Source organism: Tinamus guttatus, unplaced genomic scaffold (genome assembly GCF_059628265.1).
Source record: "Tinamus guttatus ecotype Peru unplaced genomic scaffold, ASM5962826v1 Tinamus_guttatus_pri_ptg000139l, whole genome shotgun sequence".
NCBI classification, from domain to species: domain Eukaryota; kingdom Metazoa; phylum Chordata; class Aves; order Tinamiformes; family Tinamidae; genus Tinamus; species Tinamus guttatus.
This window is the reverse complement of record NW_028288673.1, coordinates 243900-268893: the sequence shown is the minus strand read 5'-3', so window position 1 is coordinate 268893 and position 24994 is coordinate 243900. Positions and strand designations below refer to the sequence as shown.

The 24994-nt window shown below is 50.3% G+C and overlaps 1 protein-coding gene across 1 annotated transcript in view; it reads left to right on the top strand.

Moving 5' to 3' along the window:
- The window catches only part of LOC148595221 (olfactory receptor 14A16-like), a 37124-nt gene extending 14074 nt beyond the window's left edge, over nucleotides 1–23050 (top strand). Inside the window, exon 5 of the mRNA XM_088521942.1 lies at nucleotides 22092–23050. Coding sequence (XP_088378068.1) covers nucleotides 22092–23050 — 959 coding nt within the window. The remainder of the gene's footprint in view (nucleotides 1–22091) is intronic.
- Nucleotides 23051–24994: the final 1944 nt, after the last annotated feature.

The window sequence follows — 24994 nt, the reverse complement described above, 5'->3', positions numbered from 1 at the left end:
TTGTCTGCCTTGACTTCAGCAAAGTCTTGAACACTGTCTCCCATCATGGGCAAGGTCAAGAAGTGTGCGTTTAGATGAGTGGACAGCAGCTGAATGGCAGAGCTCCATGGGTTGTGATCAGTGGTGCAGAGTCTAGCTGGAGGCCTGTAGCTCTTGGTGTTCCCCAGATGTCAATATTGGGTTCAGTCTCGTCCAGCTACTTGATTAATGACCTGGATGAAGGGGATGAGTGCACCTTATGGTCCCAAACTGGGAGCAGTGTCTGATACCCTACACCTCTGTGCAGCCATTCTGAGGGAAATGAACAGGCTGGAGTTGGGCCTCATGAAGTTCAGGGTCCTACACCTAGGGAAGAATTACTGAATGCACTGGTACAGACTGCCTGTGCCTCATCTTTATAGTGACTGGTACTCGTGTAGGAGGAAAATGCATCCAGGGTCACCTGAGATGGCCAAGGAAAACCACAGTGTGGCACAGTTGTGGGTGACCATGGACAAATGTCAGAAACATGCAGAACTAGATGCAGCTCTGCAGAGAAAGACCTGGGTGTCATGTTGGATGACAAGTTGACCATGAGGCAGCAGTGTGCTCTTGTGGCCAAGAAGGCCAATGGGATCCTCGGGTGCATTAAGAAGAGTGTCTCCAGCAGGTCGAGAGAGGTGATCCTGCCCCTCTACTCAGCCCTAGTGAGGCCGCATCTGGAGCATTGTGTCCAGTTCTGGGCCCTGCTGTACAAGAGCAATGTGGAGCTGATGGGGAGAGGCCAGCGCAGGGCCACAAGGATGATCAGGGGCCTGGAACATCTGCCCTATGAGGAAAGGCTGAGGGAGCTGGGCCTGTTGAGCCTGGAGAAGAGAAGGCTGAGAGGGGATCTAATCAGTGTCTATAAGTACCTCAAGGGAGGGAATGAGGAGGATGGTGCTGGCCATTTTTCAGTGGTGGCCACCAACAGAACTAGAGGTAATGGCCACAAACTGAAACACCAAAAGATCCACATGAACTTAAGGAAAAAAATTTTAACAGTGAGGGTGACAGAGCGCTGGAACAGGCTGCCCAGAGAGGTTGTGGAGTCTCCTTCTCTGGAGATCTTCAAAACCCGCTTGGACGCAGTCCTGTGCCATGTGCTTTAGGTGACCCTGCGTGTGCAGGGGAGTTGGACTAGATGACCTCTAGAGGTCCCTTCCAACCTTAAGCATTCTATGATTCTATGATTCCTTGTCCCCCTTCACTTTAAGGTATTCAGGTTCAGGACTGCTAGGCAGGGATTCCCATATAGCCTTCGCTTTTCTTTTGCATTACCTTTTATGATACACAAGCCTGTGGTGCATGCTCACCACAGCTGGGCCTGCTGCACACAGAGCTGCGTTAGGAAGTGCCTGGACACTCAGGCAAGAGCAGTTCTAAGTCCCCATTACTCAGGCCTGTTTTGGTCGCATGTGGAATTGTGTGTCCCCCTGTGGAACACCCAGTGCTGCAGCAATGAGGAGGAACAGGAGAGGCTCCAGAGGGGGTCTGCAGAGATGCAGTTAGAATCACAGAATCATAGAATCATAGAATGCTTAGGGTTGGAAGGGACCTCTAGAGATCATCTAGTCCAACCCCCCTGCACACGCAGGGACACCTAGAGCACGTGGCACAGGACTGCATCCAAGCGGGTTTTGAAGATCTCCAGAGAAGGAGACTCTACAACCTCTCTGGGCAGCCTGTTCCAGTGCTCTGTCACCCTCACTGTTAAGAAATTTTTCCTTAAGTTCCTATGGAATGTTTGATGTTTCAGTTTCCGGCCATTTCCTCTAGTCCTATCAGTGGCCACCACTGAAAAGAGACCATCCCCGTCCTCTGCACTCCCTCCCTTGAGGTATTTATAGACACTGATTAGATCCCCTCTCAGCCTTCTCTTCTCCAGGCTGAACAGGCCCAGCTCCCTCAGCCTCTCCTCATAGGGCAGATGTTCCAGGCCCCTGATCATCCTTGTGGCCCTGCGCTGGACTCTCTCCAGCAGCTCCACATCCCTCTTGTACTGTGGAGCCCAGAACTGGACACAATACTCCAGATGCGGCCTCACCAGGGCTGAGTAGAGGGGCAGGATCACCTCCCTCGACCTGCTAGAGATGCTCTTCTTAATGCAGCCCAGGATTCCATTGGCCTTCTTGGCCACGAGGGCACACTGCTGCCTCATGGTCAACTTATCATCCACCATGACACCCAGGTCTTTCTCTGCAGAGCTGCTCTCCACAAGGTCGGTCCCCAGCCTGTACTGGTGTTGTTAGGTCCGGTATCCGAATTGACAGGGAGAGAGAGACAACCACCATAGATATATTGTCTTTTATTAATAGAAGAAAGATAATAAGTATTACCAGCTAGCTGGGGTCCGGGCTTTCCCACGCAGGGGTCACACCACGGACCCCGACCACTTCGGGCGCCCCTCTTTTATACCGTTCTTACCCAAGAGTGTTCCCCCTCCCGTTTTCCTGTTTTGCATTCTTGCTAATATTATCTATTTTGCTGAATTAAAACATCTGGATAAGCAGCCCCTCTATCATCCTGATTGAGGGCAGGGCACCCTAACCCCGCCACCTATCAAGGGTCCAGACCTTGCCATGAGCAGGGCATCCTGACCCTGTCATCTATCAAGGGTTCTGTCCCTGCCATGAGCAAGGCATCCGGACTCCGCCAGTTATCATGGGTCCTTGTGCTCTAAGACTCAGCTTATTCTACATTAGCTATTTAACCCCTACCTTCCCTGCTAATGCACCCTACATTCCCCCCTTTTTCTTTTGCTAATATCAGAGAATCCTTTCTCGATCTTTCTGAGTTTGTCGCATGAACATTATGTGCATAGAATTAACTCGATTTGTAGCTTTTTCCATTACCCCCATTACACATTTCCACATTATACAGATACACAGTAACAGTAATAACAGAATTACAAATACGCGTAATCCTTCTTTTATCAGTCCTGATATCCACCCAGGTAACCCTCCAAACAATGACTTTAGCCATTCGTCCATCAGTCCTTCTTCCCGCGTTATCTTCTGAGTGTGTTCCTTGAGCCAGCGCAATTGTTGTTGAATCGATTGGCTATGGTCCGACAGGTTAAAACAACATAGTCCTTCAAACTCTTCACATCCTTGTCCATGCGCGAGGAGCAAGAAGTCTATAGCCGCTCTGTCCTGTAGTAGTGCATGTCGCAGGCTGTTCTGATCGAGCAGGAGTTGTTCCAATACCTCGGTTGTCACATTTGCTTGCTTCTCACTCCAACAGGCTAACTTCGAAAGCTCCCTTAATGCATTTTCTGCTGCAGCTCCTGGCACAAAGATAGCTAAGGCGACCCGCGCGGTTACAGATATTAATTGTACGTTATCATTACATTCCGGTGTTAAACCAAGGGAACACTTTTGCCTTCTTTGTTCCTGCTTCATAGTTAACAACTTAGCTCTAGACGGGGCTATCATTGCCAGTTGCCCTAAATAACACGGTCCCCCATAGGCATTCTTAGGTATTCCCTGCCATGCTCTATCCCCACAAATTAAAAACACTCCATCTGGCAAGGCCTTAGCGGTATCATTATTTCATAGTAAATCTGTCCTATTATGTACCTGTCCTGATGGATCCCCTCCATATGCTCCTAAGGGTAATCCCGCAGGGAACTGTTCTTGTAACCCATCGACTGTCCCATTTGTCCCACAGAATGTCCCGTTTGCATATATGGGACCGAAGGTTCCATCTCCTCCTATGGTCTTACGCCAGTCGAATATTGGGTCGGGAGATACATCAGTCCAACCCGAAGCATTCCACCATTGGGGCCTAGGGCCTCCTTCAATTATAATGTTCCATTGTGCCAGGAGTCTCACTCCTCCCTTTTCTCCAAAAAACTTGTCCCCAAACATAAAACACGTTTGGGTCCAATTATTGGAACTATTTCCAATTGCTTGTGCCCCCATCAAATTGAGCTCTTGGGGGTCCCAAGGCAATGAGATATTTAATCCCTTAATTAGCCTTACGGCACATTCCGAGGCACTTACTACCCCTGAGCAGTTTCCCGTAGATACCTTTTTAAAACTGTTGTCATCAAATCCCGGCTTCCCAAACAAGCAGGTTCTGAATGGATTACTAGCGGTGGTGAGGGACAGGCAGAATTCCTGATTCCCCGTGTTATTTGCCCAAGCCACCCACATATTACTTCTCTCTTCTATGTTGTATATCCCATTAGAACACTTCAGAATCATAATTAGCAGGACCATAATTACCCAAATTGTGTTACTGTACATTTTTCCTAATTAATTTCAATTTCAGAGGATTGTTACTATTCCTTCGGACCTCCCACTCCTCTGCTTTCTTCCGCTCTTCTTTGTTTAGCTTCCGGACGTGGGAATGGTGAATCCAATGTCCTATTCCATCGACCTTAACGGCAGTGGGTGTTACTAAAATTACTACATAAGGTCCCTTCCATCTGCTTTCTAATGTTTTTGGGTTATGCCTTTTTACCCACACCCAATCTCCAGGTTCGATATCCATTTCTGACCCCTTCTGATTTCTTTTATACCAGTTTTGTAGTAATGGGAATAACTCATCTTGTATTTCTTTTAAGATCTGCATCTCTTTCCTCATTCCTGAGTTTTTAGTTATTCCCTTCCTTATCTGTAAGGGATATACTGGGGGTAGGGTCCCAAACATTATTTCAAATGGTGTAAAGTCTAGTACATATGGAGTTATCCGGACCCGGTATAGGGCAAAAGGTAGCATTGTTACCCAGTTCTCTTCAGTCTCTTTTACTAGCTTAGCAAGGGTTTCCTTTAAGGTTCTGTTCATCCTTTCCACCTGACCCGAACTTTGAGGATTATATGCACAATGCAATTTCCAGTTGGTTCCCAGTGCTCGGGCTAATTCCTGTGTAACCCTTGCCACAAAAGCTGGTCCATTATCAGACCCGATGCTCACCGGTATCCCATATCTGGGGATTATTTCTTCCAAAAGTATTTTCGCTACCACCTGGGCTGTTTCTTGCTTAGTGGGAAAGGCCTCCACCCACCCTGAAAAGGTGTCTACTAATACCAACAGATATCTATATCCGTATTTACCTGGTTTTATTTCCGTAAAATCTACTTCCCAATGCCTTCCAGGTTCACCACCCCTTTCCCTTATACCTTCATGTACCTTCCTGACCCTCGATGGTTTCATTTCCTGACATGCTTGACACCCCTCTATTATCCCTCTTAATATTTTCCTCTGATCTTGGAATCTCAACCCGAACTTTTCTATTAACAGTCCCATTTTTCTTTCCCCCAAGTGTGTGGTACTGTGTAACTGTTGCGCCATCTTCTGTCCCAAACGCTTAGGAATTAACATTCTTCCTTCTGTATCGTAATGTCCTTCTCCTGCACTTTGCTTTTCTGCGACCTTTTGAATCCACTCCCTCTCCTCTGGGGTGTATTCATCCTCTCCAATTTCCTCTTCTTCTCTTAAAGTGTTGTGAGTCAGGGCTAGTACCCTTTGTATTTGTCCTTCTAACGCAGCTCGCCGGGCTGCACTATCTGCAGCTGCATTCCCTCTACTTATCGTATCGGTTTTCTTCTGATGTCCTAAGGTATGCACAATTGCCACTGCTTTTGGTTTCTGCAAAGCTGACAGCAAGTGCAAAACCTCTTCTTTGTTTCGGATTTCTTTTCCTGCGGAGGTAAGAAATCCCCTTTCTCTGTATATTGCTCCGTGTATATGCACTGTCCCATATGCGTAGCGACTATCTGTATAAATCGTCACTCGCTCTCCTTCTGCCATTTCTAGTCCCTTAGCCAAGGCTATCAGTTCCGCTCTCTGAGCCGAAGTGCCGTCTGGTAAACGCTGGCTCCAAACTATCTCTCCCTTCTGATTTACCACTGCAGCTCCCGCCCTTCTTTTTCCTTGCTCGACCAAGCTACTTCCATCTGTAAACCACACTTTTCCCCCTTGCAGCGGCTCATCCTTTAAATCTTCCCGCACTGTCGCAGTTTCAGCTAACACCTCCTGACAATTATGCACAGGTGTTTCATATTCTGGGTTAGGTAGGAGAGTGGCTGGATTTAAAGTCGTTGGGGACGTATACATAATCCTTTCTGGGTTTAAAAGTAAGGCTTGGTAATGAGTCAGCCTAGCATTTGTTATCCATCTTTCAGGCGGTTGTTTGAGTAATGCCTCTACGTAATGGGGAGCTGTTACATACAGTTTTTGCCCAAACGTGAGTTTGTCTGCGTCCTTAACCATCATTGCCACGGCTGCAATGATTTTAAGGCACGAGGGCCACCCTGCGGCGACTGGGTCTAATTTCTTTGATAAGTACGCCACTATCCTTTTCCAAGGTCCTTGCTTCTGAGTTAGCACTCCCTTAGCAATTCCCGCTCTTTTGCTCACATATAAATGGAAATCCTTGGCTGGGTCCGGGAGTGCAAGTGCAGGGGCCTCTAGCAGGGCTAATCTCAGTTCCTCAAAAGATTTTCCCATAGCGTCTGTCCACTGCTAGTCCGGTTTCTCTCGACTCGCCTCATACAGAGGTTTCGCTTTTTCTGCAAACCCAGGTATCCACAAACGGCAGTATCCTACTGTCCCCAAGAATTCTCGAACCTCCCTTGGAGATCTGGGCTCCTGAATCCGAAGAACAGTCTCTTTCATGGCATCAGTTAGCCATCTCCTACCATCTCGTATCTTATATCCCAGATATGTTACTTCAGGACTACATAGCTGAGCTTTCTTAGCACTTACTCGGTATCCTAGTTTATTCAATTCTTGCAACAACTTCCTCGTACCTTCCTCGCACTCCTCTTTCGTTCTTGCTGCTAGCAGCAGATCATCCACATACTGAAGCAATTTCACACTAGGATTCTGTCTCCTGAATTCACTCAAATCTTCCTGCAGTATTTCATTAAACAAAGTCGGTGAATTTTTGAACCCTTGTGGTAATCGGGTCCAAGTTAACTGACCCTTATATCCACTCTCGGGATCTTCCCATTCAAAAGCAAACATTTCCTGGCTCTGTTTTGTCAGGGGGATGGTAAAGAAAGCATCCTTTAAGTCTAAAACTGTATACCATCCCATATCTGGTGGCATCGTACTTAACAGAGTATATGGATTTGGGACTGTAGGATGCACATCCTCCACTCTTTTATTAACTTCTCTCAGATCTTGAACTGGCCTGAAATCTCCTCCGGGCTTCTTTACTGGCAGTAGAGGAGTATTCCACGGAGATTTGCATTTATGCAGAATGCCAGCTTCCAGTAACCTTTTAATATGCTTTGCTATTCCTTGTCGAGCTTCAGGGGTCATTGGGTACTGTTTAACCCTAATCGGGTGAGCTCCTGGTTTTAATTCCACGACCAGAGGAGTTTTCCCTTTAACCTCTCCTACCCCCGAATTCTCTGCCCATACTTCTGGGAGTTCCCTCATCCATTTTTGAGTTTCTGGTCCAATTTCTTCCTTCCTCTCTTCATACAGTCTATATTCGTCCTCTAATCTAACAGTCAGGACCTGTATCGGTTGTCCTTCCTGGTCATTGATTTTTACCCCATCGTCCTCGAAATATATCCTTACCCCCAATTTAGTTAGGAGATCCCGGCCCATTAAGGGTACCGGACTCTCCGGTATATACAAAAATGAATGCGTGATTTGTCTATTAGCTACATCTACCTTCCTTTCTGATGTCCACCGATATACCTTACTCCCATTTACCCCTCGTACTCGAGCTTTCCTTGTCGATAGTTTCCCCGCTGCTTTATTTATTACTGAGTATTCAGCCCCTGTGTCTACCAGAAATTTTACACGTTTCCCTTCCATTTCTAATTCTACCCAAGACTCGGGGAAGGGTTCCGAGTCCCGGCCCCTTCAGTCACTATCTTCTTTTGCCACCAGTACTCTAGGTGGCCTCCTTTCTCCTTTTTCTGGACACTCATTTTTCCAGTGTCCTTTCTTTTTGCAAATTGCACATTGATCCTTTCCTAACCGTACCCCTGCTCCTCTGGGGGGTGGCGGTCCCCTTCTTTGCCTCTCTGATTTTTCTCCTGCTTCAAAAAATCTCCTAGCCATTTCCCTCTGGTGTTTCCGATCCTCCCTTCTTATTCTTTCCTGTTTTTCTTCTGGAGTCTCCCTGTTGTTGTACACTTTCTCTGCTACTTTTAAAAGATCCTGTAATGTTTGCTCCCCCAACCTCTCAATCTTTTGTAATTTCCTTCTTATATCTGGTGCAGCTTGATTTACAAATGCCAAGATGACAGCTGCCCGATTCTCCTCCTTCATAGGATCTAAAGGAGTGAATTGTCTAAACGCCTCTAATATTCTCTCTAAGAAAGCGGCAGGGCTTTCCTCGGCTTCCTGCCTAACAGCATTTACTTTTGCTAAGTTAGTAGGTTTACGCGCCGCCGCCCGCAACCCTGCCATCAACGTTTGCCGGTATGTTCGAAGACGCTCCCTACCTTCAGGTTGTTCAAAATCCCACGGTGGTCTTACCAATGGGAATCCTTCATTGATAAGGTTCTGCTGACCGGTGGGTCTCCCGTCCTCTCCCGGCACCAACTTTCGCGCCTCGGTCAGGATCCTTTCACGCTCTTCGGTCGTAAACAGCACTTTTAAAAGCTGCTGACAGTCATCCCAGGTAGGGTTGTGCGTAAACAAGATGGATTCTAATAAATCAATTAACGCCCCCGGTTTCTCGGAAAAGGAGGGGTTTTGACTTTTCCAATTATACAAATCGCTAGAAGAGAATGGCCAGTATTGATACGTACGCTGTCCCTGTGGCCCAGTTGTTCCAATCGTTCTAACTGGGAAGGCATGGGTGGTACTTGATATTCCCTCTTCATCTTCTCTTTGATGAGATCGTGTCCTATATGCGGGACCCCTATCTTCCCTTCTCTCCCTTCTTTGATCACTACTACTCGCCTCCCTTTGTGCCTCGGGCAGAGGTACGTAAGGGAGGGGGTTATGCCTACTTTCTTCGTCTAATATTTCTGGATATAAGGTCGAATCTGGTAGTACTGCTTTTTTCCCTTCCTTTCTCACTACGTAAATATCAACTTTTCCGTCTTTTCTACCCTCCCCCAAAAGAGGTTTCAGCCATGGGGGTGGATACAGAACCAAATCCTCCCATGTGATTATATATGGAAATTGATCTGGGTGTCCTTCTGACCCAGGTCTCATTATTACCTCTTTTACTCTCCTTATTAATTCTAAATCAAAACTTCCCTCTCTCGGCCAGCCTACATCAAAACTTGGCCACTCACTTTTACAAAATGCCTCCCATCGGTTTTTATACACTTCTACAGACAAATTATGTGCCCGACGTTTAACATATCCAAAATGATTTAACATAAATGACAAAGGGGTGGATTTCCCTTGTCCCATTGTATCAAGCTCGTCGCTTAAAACCAAAGTTAATACAACTGCCAGTAAACCAGTAAGGGCGATTATTAACAGAATTCTCCCTTCCCACACCGGTCTCCTTTCGTTAAGGAGATACGGCGTACCCAAACAACCTAACCAACCACCCTTCCTTCTCGTGGGAGTCTGAGGGACGTCTCCCTCAGACTCCAGCCGACTATCCTTCGGTGCGTCCACCTGGATTTCTGTCGGCTCACTCTCACCCCCTGAGGCCTCCCTTGACTTATTATCTTTCTCTATCTCTTTCTCCTCCCCTGCATTCGGATCCCGGACGAGCCCCCAAATGTTAGGTCCGGTATCCGAATTGACAGGGAGAGAGAGACAACCACCATAGATATATTGTCTTTTATTAATAGAAGAAAGATAATAAGTATTACCAGCTAGCTGGGGTCCGGGCTTTCCCACGCAGGGGTCACACCACGGACCCCGACCACTTCGGGCGCCCCTCTTTTATACCGTTCTTACCCAAGAGTGTTCCCCCTCCCGTTTTCCTGTTTTGCATTCTTGCTAATATTATCTATTTTGCTGAATTAAAACATCTGGATAAGCAGCCCCTCTATCATCCTGATTGAGGGCAGGGCACCCTAACCCCGCCACCTATCAAGGGTCCAGACCTTGCCATGAGCAGGGCATCCTGACCCTGTCATCTATCAAGGGTTCTGTCCCTGCCATGAGCAAGGCATCCGGACTCCGCCAGTTATCATGGGTCCTTGTGCTCTAAGACTCAGCTTATTCTACATTAGCTATTTAACCCCTACCTTCCCTGCTAATGCACCCTACAGTGTCTGGGGTTATTCCTCCCCAGGTGCAGGACCTTGAACAGGACTGGACCAAGGACTGACCCCTGGGGGACCCCACTAGCCACAGGCATCCAACTAGACTCTGCACCGCTGATCACCACTCTCTGGGCCCTGTGATCCAGCCAGTTCCTAATCCATCTCACTGTCCACTCATCTATCCCACACTTCCGGAGCTTGCCCAGGAGGATGTTGTGAGGGACGGTGTCAAAAGCCTTGCTGAAGTCGAGATAGACGACATCCACCGCTCTCCCCTCGTCTATCCAGCCGGTCATTTCATCATAGAAGGCTATCAGGTTAGTCAGGCAAGATTTCCCCTTGGTGAATCCATGCTGACTACTCTTGAGCACCTTCTTGTCCTCCATGTGCCTGGAGACAACGGCCAGTATGAGCCGTTCCATCACTTTTCCGGGGACGGAGGTGAGGCTCACTGGCCTGTAGTTGCCTGGGTCCTCCTTCTTGCCTTTTTTGAAGACTGGCATGACATTGGCCTTCTTCCAGTCTTCCGACACCTCCCCCGTTCTCCAGGATCTTTCAAAGATGATGGAGAGCGGCTTAGCTATGGCATCTGCCAGCTCCCGCAGCACTCTGGGGTGCATCCCATCAGGGCCCATGGATTTGTGGGTATCAAGGTTCCTTAGGTGCTCTCTGACCCAATCTTCCTCTACCCAGGGCAAGTCTTCCTCTCCACCAGCTTCTTCTCTTGTCTCTAGGGCCTGGGGCTCTAATGGGCTGCCCTTGGTAAACACCGAAGCGAAGAAGGCATTGAGCAACTCTGCTTTTTCTGTGTTATTTGTAACCAAGGTGCCCATCCCGTCCTCCAGCGGACCCACGTTTTCCCTGATCTTCCTTTTGCTGTTAATGTATTTGAAGAAATTTTTTTTGTTATTTTTAACGTCCCTTGCCAGCTTGCCTTCCAGACGTGCCTTAGCTTTCCTTGTCGCATCTCTGCACTCCCTGACTACGTTCCTGTATTTCTCCCAGGGGGCCTGTCCTTTTTTCCACATTCTGTATACCGCTGCCTTCTGCTTGAGCATTGCCACAAGCTCCCGGCTCATCCACGCAGGTCGCCTGCCCCCTCTGCCTCCCTTCCTACACACAGGGATGCACTGTTGCTGGACGTGGAGGAAGTGCCGCTTGAAAACTAACCAGCTCTCTTGGGCCCCCCTTCCTTCTAGAGCACTAGCCCATGGAATTCTACCGAGGAGGTCTCTGAAGAGGCTAAAGTTGGCCCTCCTGAAGTCCATCGTCGCAAGGCTACTTACAGCCCTGCCTCCTCCTCGTTGAATCCTGAACTCCACCAACTCATGGTCACTGCAGCCCAGGCTACCCCCCACCTTAACATCTCCTACTAGGCCCTCCCTGTTTGATAGCACGAGGTCCAGTAGCCCACCTCTCCTCGTCGGCTCCTCCACAACCTGCGTCAAAAAGTTACTGTCGACGCTCTGCAGGAACCTCCAGGACTGCTTATGCCTGGCTGTGTTGTCCTCCCAGTTGATGTCGGGGTAGTTGAAGTCCCCCATGAGAACCAGGGCCTGTGACCGTGAGGCAACATCCAGCTGCCTATAGAAGGCCTCATCAACCTCCTCGTCTTGGTCAGGTGGCCTGTAGCAGACACCCACCACAGTGTCTCCCACATTAGCCTGCCCTCTAATCCTTACCCACAAGCTCTCAACTCGCTCATCCTCGACTCCCAGGTTGAGCTCCATGCATTCCAGTTGCTCTCTCACATAAAGAGCAATTCCACCACCTCGCCTTCCCAGCCTGTCCTTCCTAAAGAGCACATAGCCTTCCATGGCAGCGCTCCAGTCGTGCGAGCTATCCCACCACGTCTCTGTGATTCCGATGAGATCATGACGCTGGGACCGCACACAGATCTCCAGTTCATCCTGCTTATTCCCCATGCTTCGCGCATTGGTATACAGGCATTTCAGGGAAGAAACAGAGGCCACAGGTTTCCCAGGAGGGGTGAAAGAGGACACTCCGGGATCATTTCCTATCCTCACTTCCCCACTACCATACTCCCACTGGGCGCCATCTGACCTGGGCTGTGCGGTACTGCTTGCCGTGTCAGTGTGCCACTCCCCTTCCCCCTTCTTGCCTAGTTTAAAGCCCTCCTAACCAGGTTGGCCAGCCTTTTGGCAAAGAGACGTGTGCCCCTCTTGCTAAGATGAGTCCCATCATTCCCCACTAGCTGTTGGTCATCAAACAGAGACCCATGGTCATAGAAGCCAAAACCCTTTTGCCAGGCCCAGCGGCGCAGCCAGTTGTTAAGCTGCCATATCCGCCTTCTCCTCCTTGAGTCCATTCCCCTCGTTGGCAGAATGGAGGAGAACACCACCTGGGCACCTGTACCTTTGATGGCCATCCCTAGGGCTCTGAAGTCTTGCTTGACGTCCCTCATTTTCCCCATGGCATCATTAGCACCCACATGAATCAATAGTAGAGGATAATAGTCAGACTCATGAACAATTCTTGGGAGCCTTTCTGTGACATCCTTTACTTTGGCCCCAGGGAAGCAGCAGACCTCTCTGGATGAGGGGTCCGGTCTACATATCGGTGCCTCCGTGCCCTGCAGCGTGGAGTCACCCACGACGATCACCCGCCGCTTCTTCCGGGTGCTCCTTTTCACTTTAGGGGGAGCAGCCTTGCTGCATGGATTAGACTGCCCCTCTGTAGAGATCCCCTTAGACGGGCCTTGGTTCAAGGCCTCCTCTATCTGATTCACATGTTCCAGGGCCTCGTACCTGTTGAACGTGGTCACCGGTGGAGGTGAGGTGGGCTGTGGAGGGGATCTTCTGCCACCTCGAGTGGGGACCCGTTTCCATTGTTGGTCGTCCCTGGATACTGTTAAGTCCACCCCCTCTACCCTAGGGCAAGAGGGCACTGGACTTTCTGACTGAATTGGGGAGTTCTCAGGGTAGCTTTCCTGGGAAGACTGCAGGATGCAGCTCCACCAGTCGATTTCCCTTTCGCATTCCCTGATGGCCCTCAGTCGTTCTACCTCCTCCTTTAGCTCCGCCACCAGGCTGAGCAGGTCATCCACCTGCTCACACCTAAGGCAGGCTGTGCTTTCGCCACTCCCCGGTAACATGGAGAGGCCCAGGCATTCCCCGCAGCCAGAAACCTGGACCGCTGCATGTTTCTGTGGCGGTTCAGTCTGGGTCGCCACAGTCTTCCTGGCGGAAGCTCTCTGCCAAGTGGAGACCATGTCTTTACCTGACCCCTACTCCCTGACCCCTGCCCGCACCTCCTGCCTGCGCTAACTGCCGCGCCACGCTCTGTTCGCCACGCTCCTGGTCGCTCGCGCTCCCTGGGGGCAGCTTTTAAATTCCCGCCTGCCCTGCCGGCTCCGCCCCCCCTGAGTCAGAGCCGCCTCTGGCCTGGAGCTCAGCACTGCCCGCACGGGGGTCGGCGCTGGGGCTGCCTCTCGCTCTGTTGTTCGCCTCTAGACAAGGAGCTCCGGGACGAGCGTCCGCTCCAGAGCCCTTCCCTTCGAGATCTCAGAGAGTTGGATCTCGATCTCGAGAGTTGGAGACCTAAAGCACATGGCCTGTGTGGAGAAGCTGAAGGACCTGGGTTTCTTCACCCTGGTGAGGTGTTACAGCTAAGGTGAATATAACACTGGCCAGCGACTGCTAGAAGGGTGGTTTCATAGATGATGGAGCCTACTCTGACAATGGGAAAGAGCATGAGAAGTTGAAAGAGCCACCAATAGCAGCTTGAAATGTACAGACTACACTTCAGGAAAACAAGAAATTTCACTTCAAGGGTAGTTTTGTGGCGTAAGAGACCATGCAGAAGGTATCTAGGACCATTCCATGTCTCTGTTTCAAAGAACAGTGAACAAGACCCAGAGACACCATTTGAGATGGAGAGAGCAAGGTGGGAAGCAGTTTGGATGTCTACAGGCTGCAGGCAAACAGGCACAGAAATAGCAAAGTGTAGCAGAGCCCAAGGGGGAGATGGCCAAGGCTCATTGCCATGGCCAAAAGCCTCCAAAAGAACTAGGTCTATGTCACCTGTGCTATGGCTGGTGTCTCTGATATTGAGGATTGGGAGAGGAAACTTCTTGCTCATGGCCACAGGGTCTCCTTGCCTGCTTTCCCCCAGGGACACAAGGTGTGCTGCCCTTGGCCTTGAACACCCCCACCCATGCACTGACCCAGCAGGAGACCGGGGCAAAGCATGGTAGAAAGGACCCCCCTACTCAGAGTCTGGACACCTGCGCTCGGCCAAGGTACTTGAAAAACATATGAAGTGTTAACCTGGCATCAGAACAACCTGCACTTTGTCTTTGCTTATCTGCAATCAGGGCCTCCAACTTTCTGCTCTGCTCAGCCCCTGGGGAGACTTTGCTGCTAATGGTCCTCAAGAGGAACAATTAACTCTCCAAGAAAGTTGGCCATTTGCTTCTGACTGTAACTGCTGGAGAGATTTCCTCAATCTCCTCCAGGTTCTCAACCTCCTGGAGGTTCACAGACTCAGCACCAAATACTCCCAGGACTCATTAAAATGAAAAAAATATATATATCTAAGGATATGTCATATTTTTTTTCTATCTTCAATTCTTGTGTGGCTAATTGGAAAGCAATGTATTGAAATGAGGCAGATTTCAATGAGCACCTGAAAAAGAAGGATGGCTGCTTTTCAGCTTTCTTTTTTCATTCTGTTTTCAGAAGAAATCCAACCGCATTCTCCAGTTCCTACAGTGTCTCCCAATGAAGTCTGCACATGTGGGAAAAGCAGTGTTTTTGAGAGGAGACCTGTATGGACAACCTTCCTGTTCACATCCCCAGCCCTGACATTTCTCTCCTCAGCCACTGGGGACTTGGATAGCTTTGGTTCAAATCTAACCTTTTTTTGCTCCAGGCTGTAACTGAATGTTACAGCTGTTGCAGTTCATCCGGTGTCCTATGAGACAGAAAAACTAATCACCTGTATGACAAGCATAAGCTTCATCCTCTGTCCTAAGAAACAGAATGCAATCCTGATCACTATGTTGAGTCCAAATTGCCTCCAGGGAGGTTCCCAGTCTACAAGGAATAACCTTCCTTGACATGTTTTTGACAGATAGATAGAACAGCCTGCATAGAAACACTCTAAAACAGCTAGTTGAAGAAGTAACTGCACTCCTGAAAGGCAAGGCAAGATTGAAATTCTCCACTTGCTCAAAGGAGCAACTGGAGAGTTGAGAGGTATCTGAATAATAAAGAGAAATCATAGAATCATAGAATCATTATCGTTGGAAAACACCTTCAAGATCATTGAGTCCAATCATAAAACCTTCAACACCATACCTTTTCAACCATGTCTCTAAGTGCCTCATCTACACATTTCTTAAATACCGCCCCGCCACTTCTTTAGGCAGCCTGTTCCAATGCTTGATTACTTTTCTGTGTAGAATTTTCTCTTAAAATCTATCCTGAACCTCCCCTGGCACAACTTGAGGCCTTCTCCTCTTGTCCTATTTTCATATATGGGGAAGGACTTCAACCCTGTCTCACTACAACCTCCTTTAAGGCAGTTGTAAAGAGCGAGGTCACCCCTGACCTTCCTCTTCTCCACACTAAATAACTTCAACTCCCTCAGCCGCTCCTCATAAGGTCTGTGCTCCAGTCCCTTTACCAGCTTTGTTCCTCTTCTTTGGACTCACTCCAGCACCTCCATGTCTTCCTCGTAGTGAAGGGCCCCAAATAGAACACAGGATTCGAGGTGTGGCCTCAGCAATGCTGAGTACAGGGGGATGATTGATTCCCTGGGCCTGCTGGCTACACTGTTCCTGATACTAGCCAGAATGCCTTTGGCCTTCTTGACCATCCAAGCACACTGCTGGCTCATGGTCAGATGGCTGTCAACCAACACCTGCAGATCCTTTTCTGCCACACAGCTCTCCAGCCACTCAGCCTCAAGCCTGTAGCTGCATGGGGGTCTTGTGACTGAGGTGCTGGATCCAGCACTTGGCCTTGTTGAAACTCACACAGTTGGCCTCAGCCTATTGATCCAGACTGTCCAGATCCTCCTCTAGAGCCTTCCTGCCCTCAAGTTGATCAAATGTTCCTTTGAGCTTGGTGTTGTCTGCAAACTTGCTGAAGGTGCACTCAATCCCCTTATCCCTTATTCAGATCATTGACAAAGATATTAGAGAGGACTCAACCCAACACTGACCCTGGGGGAACACCGCTCGTGACCAGTCACCAGCTGGATTTAACACCATTCACCACCACTCTCTGGGCCTGGCCATCTTCTCCGTTTTTCTCCCAGCAAAGAGTACACCTGTCTAAGCCATGAGCTGCCAGCTTCTCCAGGACAATGTAGTGGAAGACTGTGTCAAGAACCCTATTAAAGTCTACTGAGACCATGTCCACAGCCTTTCCCTCATCCATTAGGCAGGTCACCTGGTCTGAGGAGAGCAAGCTGGTCAGGCAGGACCTGCTTTTCATGAACCCATATTGTTCCAGCCTGATTCCCTGCTTATCAAGGACATGCTGTATGATTGCCCTCAATATGATCTGCTCCATAACTTTCCCCAATACTGAGGTCATGCTGACAGGCCTGTAGTTTCCCTGGATCCTCCATCTTGCCAACATTAGCAAGTCTCTAGCCATCTGGGACCTCCCCTGTTGATCAGGACTGCTGATAGATGATGGAGAGTGGCTTGACGAGCACTTCTGCCAGCTCCCTCAGAATCTTTAGGTGGATGCCACCTGGACCCATAGATGGACTTGTGAGTGTCCAAGTGGAGTACCAGGTCATTGTTTGTTTCCTCCTGATTTATGGGGCAGTTGTTCTGCTCTACACAGGTGTCTTCTAGCTCAGGGGGCAAGCATCTTGAGGAGAACTGATCTTGTTGTTAAAGACTGAGACAAACTAGGCATTAAGTTCCTCAGACTTAGCCTCGTCCTTTGTGATCCCCATCCTCATCCCTACTGCATGCAATTGTCAGGGATTACAGCTGGTCTGTGAAATCCCTGGCTCCCTTAGCAGAGAACGTTAACCTTGAAAAGATTAGAGTGTATCTATGAGATAGGGAGGTTGCACAGAGACAGCAGAAAGTTATTAACAAGTTTAAGGAGGTTTTGGCCAAGGAGCAGAAACTGGCCAAGCTAAGAATCGTCCAGTCATAATTCTGTTACTAGCTACTGTCCTTTGTAGTCCTCACCAATAAGTAGCAGCCACAACGAGGAAAACTTGGTATAAATAATGTACCTAGAAAACAATAAAGCATAGTTTGCGTTGCATCTACCCCAGTCGTTGGTGCCTTTGGCTGCCACGACTGTGACGTGAAATAAAGGATGGAGATTCTTCTTGGCCCTTCTCTTCTTGTTAATGTATTTGTAGAAACATTTTTGTTGTCTTTTACAGTGACGGCCAGATTGAGTTCTATCTGAGCTTTCGCCTTTCTGATTTCCTCCCTACATACTCTAGCAATGCCCTTGTACTCTTCCAAGTTGTCTGCCTCTTCTTCCAAAGGTGGTAAACTCTGTTTTTTTTTGTTTCTTGGAGTCTCTGTGACAGCTGCCTATTCAGCCAAGCTGATCTTCTTCCCCTCCGACTCATCTTACAGCACACAGGGATGGCCTGTTCCTGCATCTTTAACATTTCTTTTTTGAAAAAAGTCCAGCTTTCTTGGACCCCTTGTCTCTTCAGGACCATCCCTGCTGCTGCTGGCCCCTCAGCAGCGACCTCAGCGCCAGCACCCGCCATGAGCCTCCTGCTGGCCCAGCAGCTCCTCGGGCAGGGGGACCTCGCTCGCGCACAGCCCAGCGTGGGCTGCTGCCGCCGCGGGCTGCAGGGACACCAGGTTCCTCGGCAGAGCTGCCCCGGCCAGGAAGGGGCTGCTGACGTCACAACCAGCTGCACGGCCTGGCCTATCAGGGGCTGCGGCAGCAGTGAAGTCACCAGCCGATGCCCGCGTGTCAGCACAGAGCCAGCCCTGCGGAGAGCAGGGGCCTCCCGGCAGTGTCCCCGCAATGGCCTCCGTGTCCCTGCCCGCTGCTGAGACACCCCTGGCCTCACAGGCAGCGCCTGCTGCTGCCCCGGCAGCTCCGCGCACACAAGGGACCTCCCCGCGTGTCTGCACCAGACCCCGCTGCCGGCCGCGCTGCTGCTGGGACAGGGGCAGCTCCAGAGTCCAAGTGACCTCCCAGTCAGCAGCAGTGCCATGTGCCTTCCACCGGCCTACTAGGTGCTTGCAAGCATTCACTTGACCATGCTGACTTTCTGGCAGAGCTCTTGTGGACCAACCAAGCAGACGGGCTGCAAACCGTTCCTGTCCCTGCAGCTGCTCCGATGCAGGAGAGCTGCCCCATGGTGACCTGCATTTTCATCCCCACAAAGGTGCGTTTTGTCTTGGAGGGCTGCTCTGACTCACACACGCCCTCATCAAGCCTGACTACCACAGGCAGACTGCTGTCAGAACATCCCCTCAGGGCAAAAGTTGCTGCTAAGCAGAACATGCCCTGAAGATCACAAGGGTGCAAAGCAGCTCTGCAGAGAAGGACCTTGGAATCCTGATGGATTACAGACTGACCAAGAGCCAGCAATATGACTTTTGGCCAAAAAGGCCTATGGGACCCTGGCCTGCATTAGGAAGAGCTTTGCCCAAAAAGGCCTATGGGACCCTGGCCTGCATTAGGAAGAGCTCTGCCAGCAGGTTGAGGAAGGTCGTCCTGCCTCTCTACTCAGCCTTGGTGAAGCCACAAGTGGAATATGGTCTGCAGTTCTGGGCTCCCCAGTACAAGAGGGACAAGGAGCCCCAGTGTGGGGCTACAAAGTTGATCAAGGGACTGAAGCATCTCATCCATGAGGAGAGGCTGAGAGAGCTAGGCCAGCTTAGCCTGGAGAAGAGAAGGCTGAGAGGGGATCTTATCAACATGCATGAATACCTGAAAGGAAGGTGTCAAGAAGAGAAGGGAAACAGGAGAATAGACTCTTTTCAGTGGTGCCCAGCAATAGAATAAGTGACAATGGACACAAAGTGAAGCACAGGAAGTTCTGCCTGAATTTGAGGAAAAACGTTTTGACTGTGAGGGTGACAGAGCACTGGCATGGGCTGTCCAGAAACCTTGTGGAATCTCCTTCTGTGGAGATATTCCAAACCTGCCTGGGCACGATCCTCTGCAATGTGCTGTAGGTGGCACTGTTTGATTGCGGGAGTTGGAGGGTGGACTAGATCACCTGCAAAGGTCCATTCCAACCTGAACCATTCTGTAATTCTGTAAAATGCCTGCAGCGAAATATATTAACCTTTTGAGCAGTAGGGATCTGCCTGTCCCTCAGCTTGAGAGTGAGTGGTGCTCTAGTAGGAGTAGAAGGCATGCAGGCCATTTGAGAGGGCCAGGGAAATTCCTGGTCTGGCATCCAGCTGAAGCTCCAGAAGGATGCAGGTTATCACACTTCCTCCACCATAGCAAGCACACTACATGCCTTGAGCCACCCCTGTCTCTTCCAATGTCACCAGATGCTTTTGTGTGAACAAGTGAATCCATATCCAGTGATTCCCTTAAGAATGTAGACAAGGGGCTCTCAAGCAGATGTCTGTGTTGTGCACACTTAGCTTGGCAAGGGGAATGCCACCTTCTATGTATTTCTGCAGTTCATGGAATTTAGTTGAACCTCCTCCAAGCCAGGGTCCTCTAAATAGGCATGTGGTGCCTCAAATAAGTCTTCTGAATCCACACCTGCATCATGGGCCAATGAGCTCCCTTCTTATCCCTGTCTGGATGTCCTGCCTATTAAAGAGATTTGAATTGGGGCTTTCAGAGTGGGATATTTCCAACTTTCATAGTCATCCTGTGATGAAAGAGCTTGCAATGTTGAAATCAGTCTCCCTGTGCTCTTTACCGAAGCAAAATAGCTGATTACTTCAGGGACATTTTCCCCGGAGGAGGGAGCACAAGGGACAGAGAAATTGGTGAGTTCAGCTGTTCCTCTGCTCCTGAGCAGGGCCAGGCCCCTGGGGTGGAGGCAGCTCGTGGCAACCAGGCAGCACTGCCCAGAGACAGCGTGTGCAGGAGCAGCTCCTGTGCCAAGAGCAGCAGGGCTGCGGGCACTGCCTGCTGCTGCGGACAGGAGCGAAGTCAGAGGAGTGAAAGGCAGCGTGAAGTGGGAGGACAGAGGAGAGCTTGTTGTAGGAGAATTCTTCACAACTTCTTGACACAGTAAGTCTCTGGCTGCAGGGCAATTCTGCAGAGTTTCTGGAGGGGTCTTCAGCACGCAGTCCATGCTCTTACTGAAAGTGTTCTTAGCATCTCTCTCCTGGCTTCTCTAGTGCAGAGCAGGGATTCCCTGCCGCAGCATCACAGGGACAGAGCATCCTGCTCCCTTCTCCCAGGGAAGCTGAAGGGATGTGAAGCCGGGTGTGCACACCAATCTGTGCAGGGCTGTAATTGAGAGCAGTGTCCCTGCACCCCAGGGTGCCGTGTGCCCGGGGCAGTGATTCAGCCGACTAGGAGGTCAGCACTCAGCCTGACAGGGCGCTGCAGGGAGAAGCTCTGCATGAGAGGAGAGATCCCACCCGGGCAGGTTCATTCTCCTGCTGAGAGGCTGCTGCGTGGGGTCAGGGCTGCTCACAGCTCAGCCTCACCCACACAACATATCTGGAAGGGGCTTTTCAAGAGGACACTCATGGCGAGCTTCTATGAAAGGGAAGGCAATCTCCAGAGGGCCAGATTTTGGTTTGTATCTTTGGAAAATCACCAACCGAAGGGGACGTTTTAGGTTTAAATGCCTGAAGGAGAGTTCTGCAAGATCTGCTCCGAGGGATCAATAGGTCTGCAAGGATCCCTGAACATTCCTTCCTGAACATGCCTTTTCACCTGTGGGCAGCAGCAATATCCCCTTTTCAGCTCCCATCATTCTCATTGTGCTTAGTCTCACTCCGCTCTCAAGGGGAAGGGCTCTATGGCATCTTTCACCTCTTCTGCAGTCAGATTTCCAGAACAGCAGAGCTGCCTCTCTCCTGCCACATGTCTGTTTCTCACTGCAAGGCACAGGGGCTGAGAACCACTGTCCTGGGAGGACACACTGTCTAGGAGGTGCAACCTGGGGACGGTGATGCTCTGTCCCGCTGTCCTCCCTTGGCAGCAGACTCACAGTGTCTCTCCTCATTTCTCTATCTCTCCTTTCTGCCCTTGTTCTTGCACTCAGCTGGGGCTTCACAGGCAAATACAGACAGCCACCCTGAGTGTCATGGAGATGTCTGATTAGGGGTGAGGTGTCCAGGGCCTGTTCTCATCCCAGGGTGCTGGGCAATGTGGCTGGAGGGACTGAGGAAAGTGTTGTCTTTTTGGTGTGATTATTCAAGTCAGGAGCAGTGTCCTGTTCTCTTCATCACATCTCCGCCTTGGGCTAAGAGGGAGAGCAGAGTTAAATCAGTGATTTGAAACCAGCGGATGGCAGATGGACTCAACAGCACACCTCGCTCTGCACTAAGCAGCAGAGAGCCCGTTTCCCTCTCTGCTCTGTTTAATGTTCATGCTTGCAGCAATAAAAGCATATGTGCCTCTAAAGAACCCTCACCAGATGTAATGGCAGAATTGAAAATTACCAAACAAAATAACTGTAAAAAAAATCAATGCTAAGCCTCTCTTCTTCAGCAGAACAACGTTAGAATTATATGCAGGGATACTAAGGGATCTTTCCTGTTAAAGGTGGATGTCCTCTCACACCCATTGTGACATACCATGGGCTTAGAGGGGACAGACCCCTGTTCCTCACAGAAGAGTCAGCAGTAGCTGAGGCTCAGGAGCTGAAAAAGGTCATTCCGAGAAGGACAAAACAATTTTCTCTTCACTGCTAGGGGCTGGTGGTCAGGGGCAGGTGAAGCATTTCTATAAAGCTTTCTCGGAGAAAATTCTTCTAAGTTGTCACTGTCTTTTTTCCTTTTGACAGTTTTCCTGTACCCCATGGAGCAGATATCCAATAGAAGCTCCCTCAAAGAGTTCCTCCTCCTGCTGTCCTCAGACAGGCGGGAGCTGCAGCTCTTGCACTTCTCACTCTTCCTGGCCATCTACCTGGCTGCCCTCCTGGCCAACGGCCTCATCATCACAGCCGTAGCCTGTGACCACCACCTCCACACCCCCATGTACTTCTTCCTCCTCAACCTCTCCCTCCTCAACCTTGGCTCCATCTCCACCACTGTCCCCAAATCCATGGCCAATTCCCTGATGGACATCAGGGCCATTTCCTACGTGGGATGTGTTGGGCAGGTCTTAAGTTGTACTGTTTTCATATCAGCTGAGTATTCTCTTCTCACAGTCATGGCCTATGACCGCTACGTTGCCATCTGCAGACCCCTGCACTATGGGACCCTCCTGGACAGCAGAGCCTGTGTGAAAATGGCAGCAGCTGCCTGGGCCAGTGGCTTTCTCCATGCTCTCCTGCACAGTGGGAACACATTTTCCCTACCCCTCTGCCAAGGCAATGTGGTGGAGCAGTTCTTCTGTGAGATCCCCCAGATCCTCAAGCTCTCCTGCTCAGACTCCTACCTCAGGGAAGTTGGGCTTCTTGGTGTAAGCGCCTCTTTATGCATTGGATGTTTCATTTTCATTGTGGTGTCCTACATTCAGATCTTCACAGTTGTACTGAGGATCCCCTCTGAGCAGGGCCGGCACAAAGCCTTTTCCATGTGCCTCCCGCATCTGGCCGTGGTCTCCCTGTTTGTCAGCACTTCATTTTTTGCCTATCTGAAGCCCCCCTCCATCTCCTCCCCAGCTCTGGATCTGGTGGTGGCTCTTCTATATGCGGTAGTGCCTCCAACTCTGAACCCCCTCATCTACAGCCTGAGGAACAAGGAGCTCAAGGACGCAGTGAGGAAACTTGTTACAAGGGTCCAGTGTCAGCAACAATAACCCCCTCTTGTGCAGCCACTCACCAGTTATAGGCTGTCTGGCATCAAGGCTTTATACTTTTCCTTCCTTCCTCCCTTCCTTCCTTCCTCCCTTCCTTCCTTCCTCCCTTCTTCCTTCCTTCCTCCCTCCCTTCTTCCTTCCTTCCTCCCTTTCTTCCTTCCTTCACTTTTCTCTCTTCTACTCTTTCTCCTTTTATCTCTCTTTTTTTTTTCCTTTTGATGCATTCACATAAAAAATAAATAAGTGAATATACAAATAGTGAGTACCAATTCTTCTCATTTGTATCTTCTCCAGAGACTGTGTTGAAGCAGGAAACCAGGCTTCCCCCTTCATCAGCAAAGAGGGGCAACCTCAGAGCCCTCTGGTCAGAGCTCCCCCAGGTGTCATGTCCCTCAGTGCAGTGAGGAGAGTTTCCCTGTGCAGTGTCTCTTCCTGCTCTGGCACCAAGGGAGCTCCGGGGCACAGAGTTTGGCTCAGACGAGTACAGATGGGGTGAGACCATGGGTCCCCTGTCCATTGGGAGAGCTCAGCTGCTCCAGGCGCAGTCAGCATGTCATCTCACAACCCTCTCCTGCAAGGGCGACAGCCACGTGTCACCGTGGGCTGATCCTTTCCCTCTACAGAGCTCCAACCTGTGGGAGAGGGGGAACATTGGAGAGGAGGGGACTCAGGCAGTCGTTTGTGAGGACAGACCCCGTGCTTGACAGCATCATCCCCACCGTGACAACAGCCTTCCTGTGGGGGTGGCAGCTTTCCTGGAGACATTTCCCAGTAAAGCAACAGGACTCTTTTTTTTTTGAGATTCGCTCTCTTCATTTCCATGCTGTCCTTCCATGTTCTATTCTGTGGATATGGTCCAGCATCTCCCATACCCTGAGGGTCACAGGCTTGTGTTTCCATGTGCATGTGTCCTAGAACAACAGGCAGGACAAGTCCTTGGGCTCCCTTACACCACAGCTGGACTCCAGAATAACATTTCCATAATAAAGGGGCATCTGCCCTGTCATCAGCTTAAATCTGGCCCTCCTTCAGAAACTGGAGTCAAAAAATATGCCCAAGGGTGTGCAACCCCAAAAGGGCCTGCTCTTCTGCTTGTGAACTCCATGAGATCCAAGCGATGAGCTCAGTGTTCCCGGGTGATCTGTTAGCCTGAATCCAGGGTTCATCGCCCAGTGACCAGTGGACATGGGCAATGGGCTCTGCATTGCCTGTGCCAGGCTGCCCCACACGTGACAGTGCTGGTGAGAGATGCTTCTGGAGGGGCATCCAAACCCCCAGGGGAGCTCCAGGGGCAGCGAGTGAAGCTTTACTGAACCAGGGGGATTCACAGTGCAGTGACCAGAAGGGAGAGCACTAAATCCAGGTGCACACAGGGAAAGGAGAGCTCTGCAATCCCGAAACAGAGAGTGGGGACCCGGGAGGCCCAGGGAAGGGGCACTGGAGGGTACCGTCCATCAGCACAGACCTGAGCCAGCAGAATCAGCAGTGCTGATCCCTGTCCAGCTGCCTCTGCTTAACGCACTGGCGCGTGTGGCCCTTAGCCCCACAGCAGGGGTGCTCCACGTGGGAGCTGGGAGCTGAGAGTGCTGGCAGGGCAGGCAGGGGAGGTACCCCCTGAGAAGAGGTGACATCCCACGGTGCCAGGACAAGAGGAGCAGAGCAGCTTTGGGGATGTTAACAGGGGTCAGGCACAGTCCAGTGATGGCCACACAAGACTGGAAGCCACCAAGCAGCGCAGGTTTGTGGGGGACATGGACTGGAGACCTCCAGAGGTTGCTCCTCACCACAACTGCTCTGCAACTCAATGACTTCTTTTGCCTCATCCCCGGATCCAGAAGCATTGGAAGTTCTTTCTGCATGAAGATCCTGGTGCTCCTACCTTCGAGGAGGCATCCCTGAAGCCTGGAGGCAACCCCCACAAAGACATCTCCTGCCCAGTGCCAA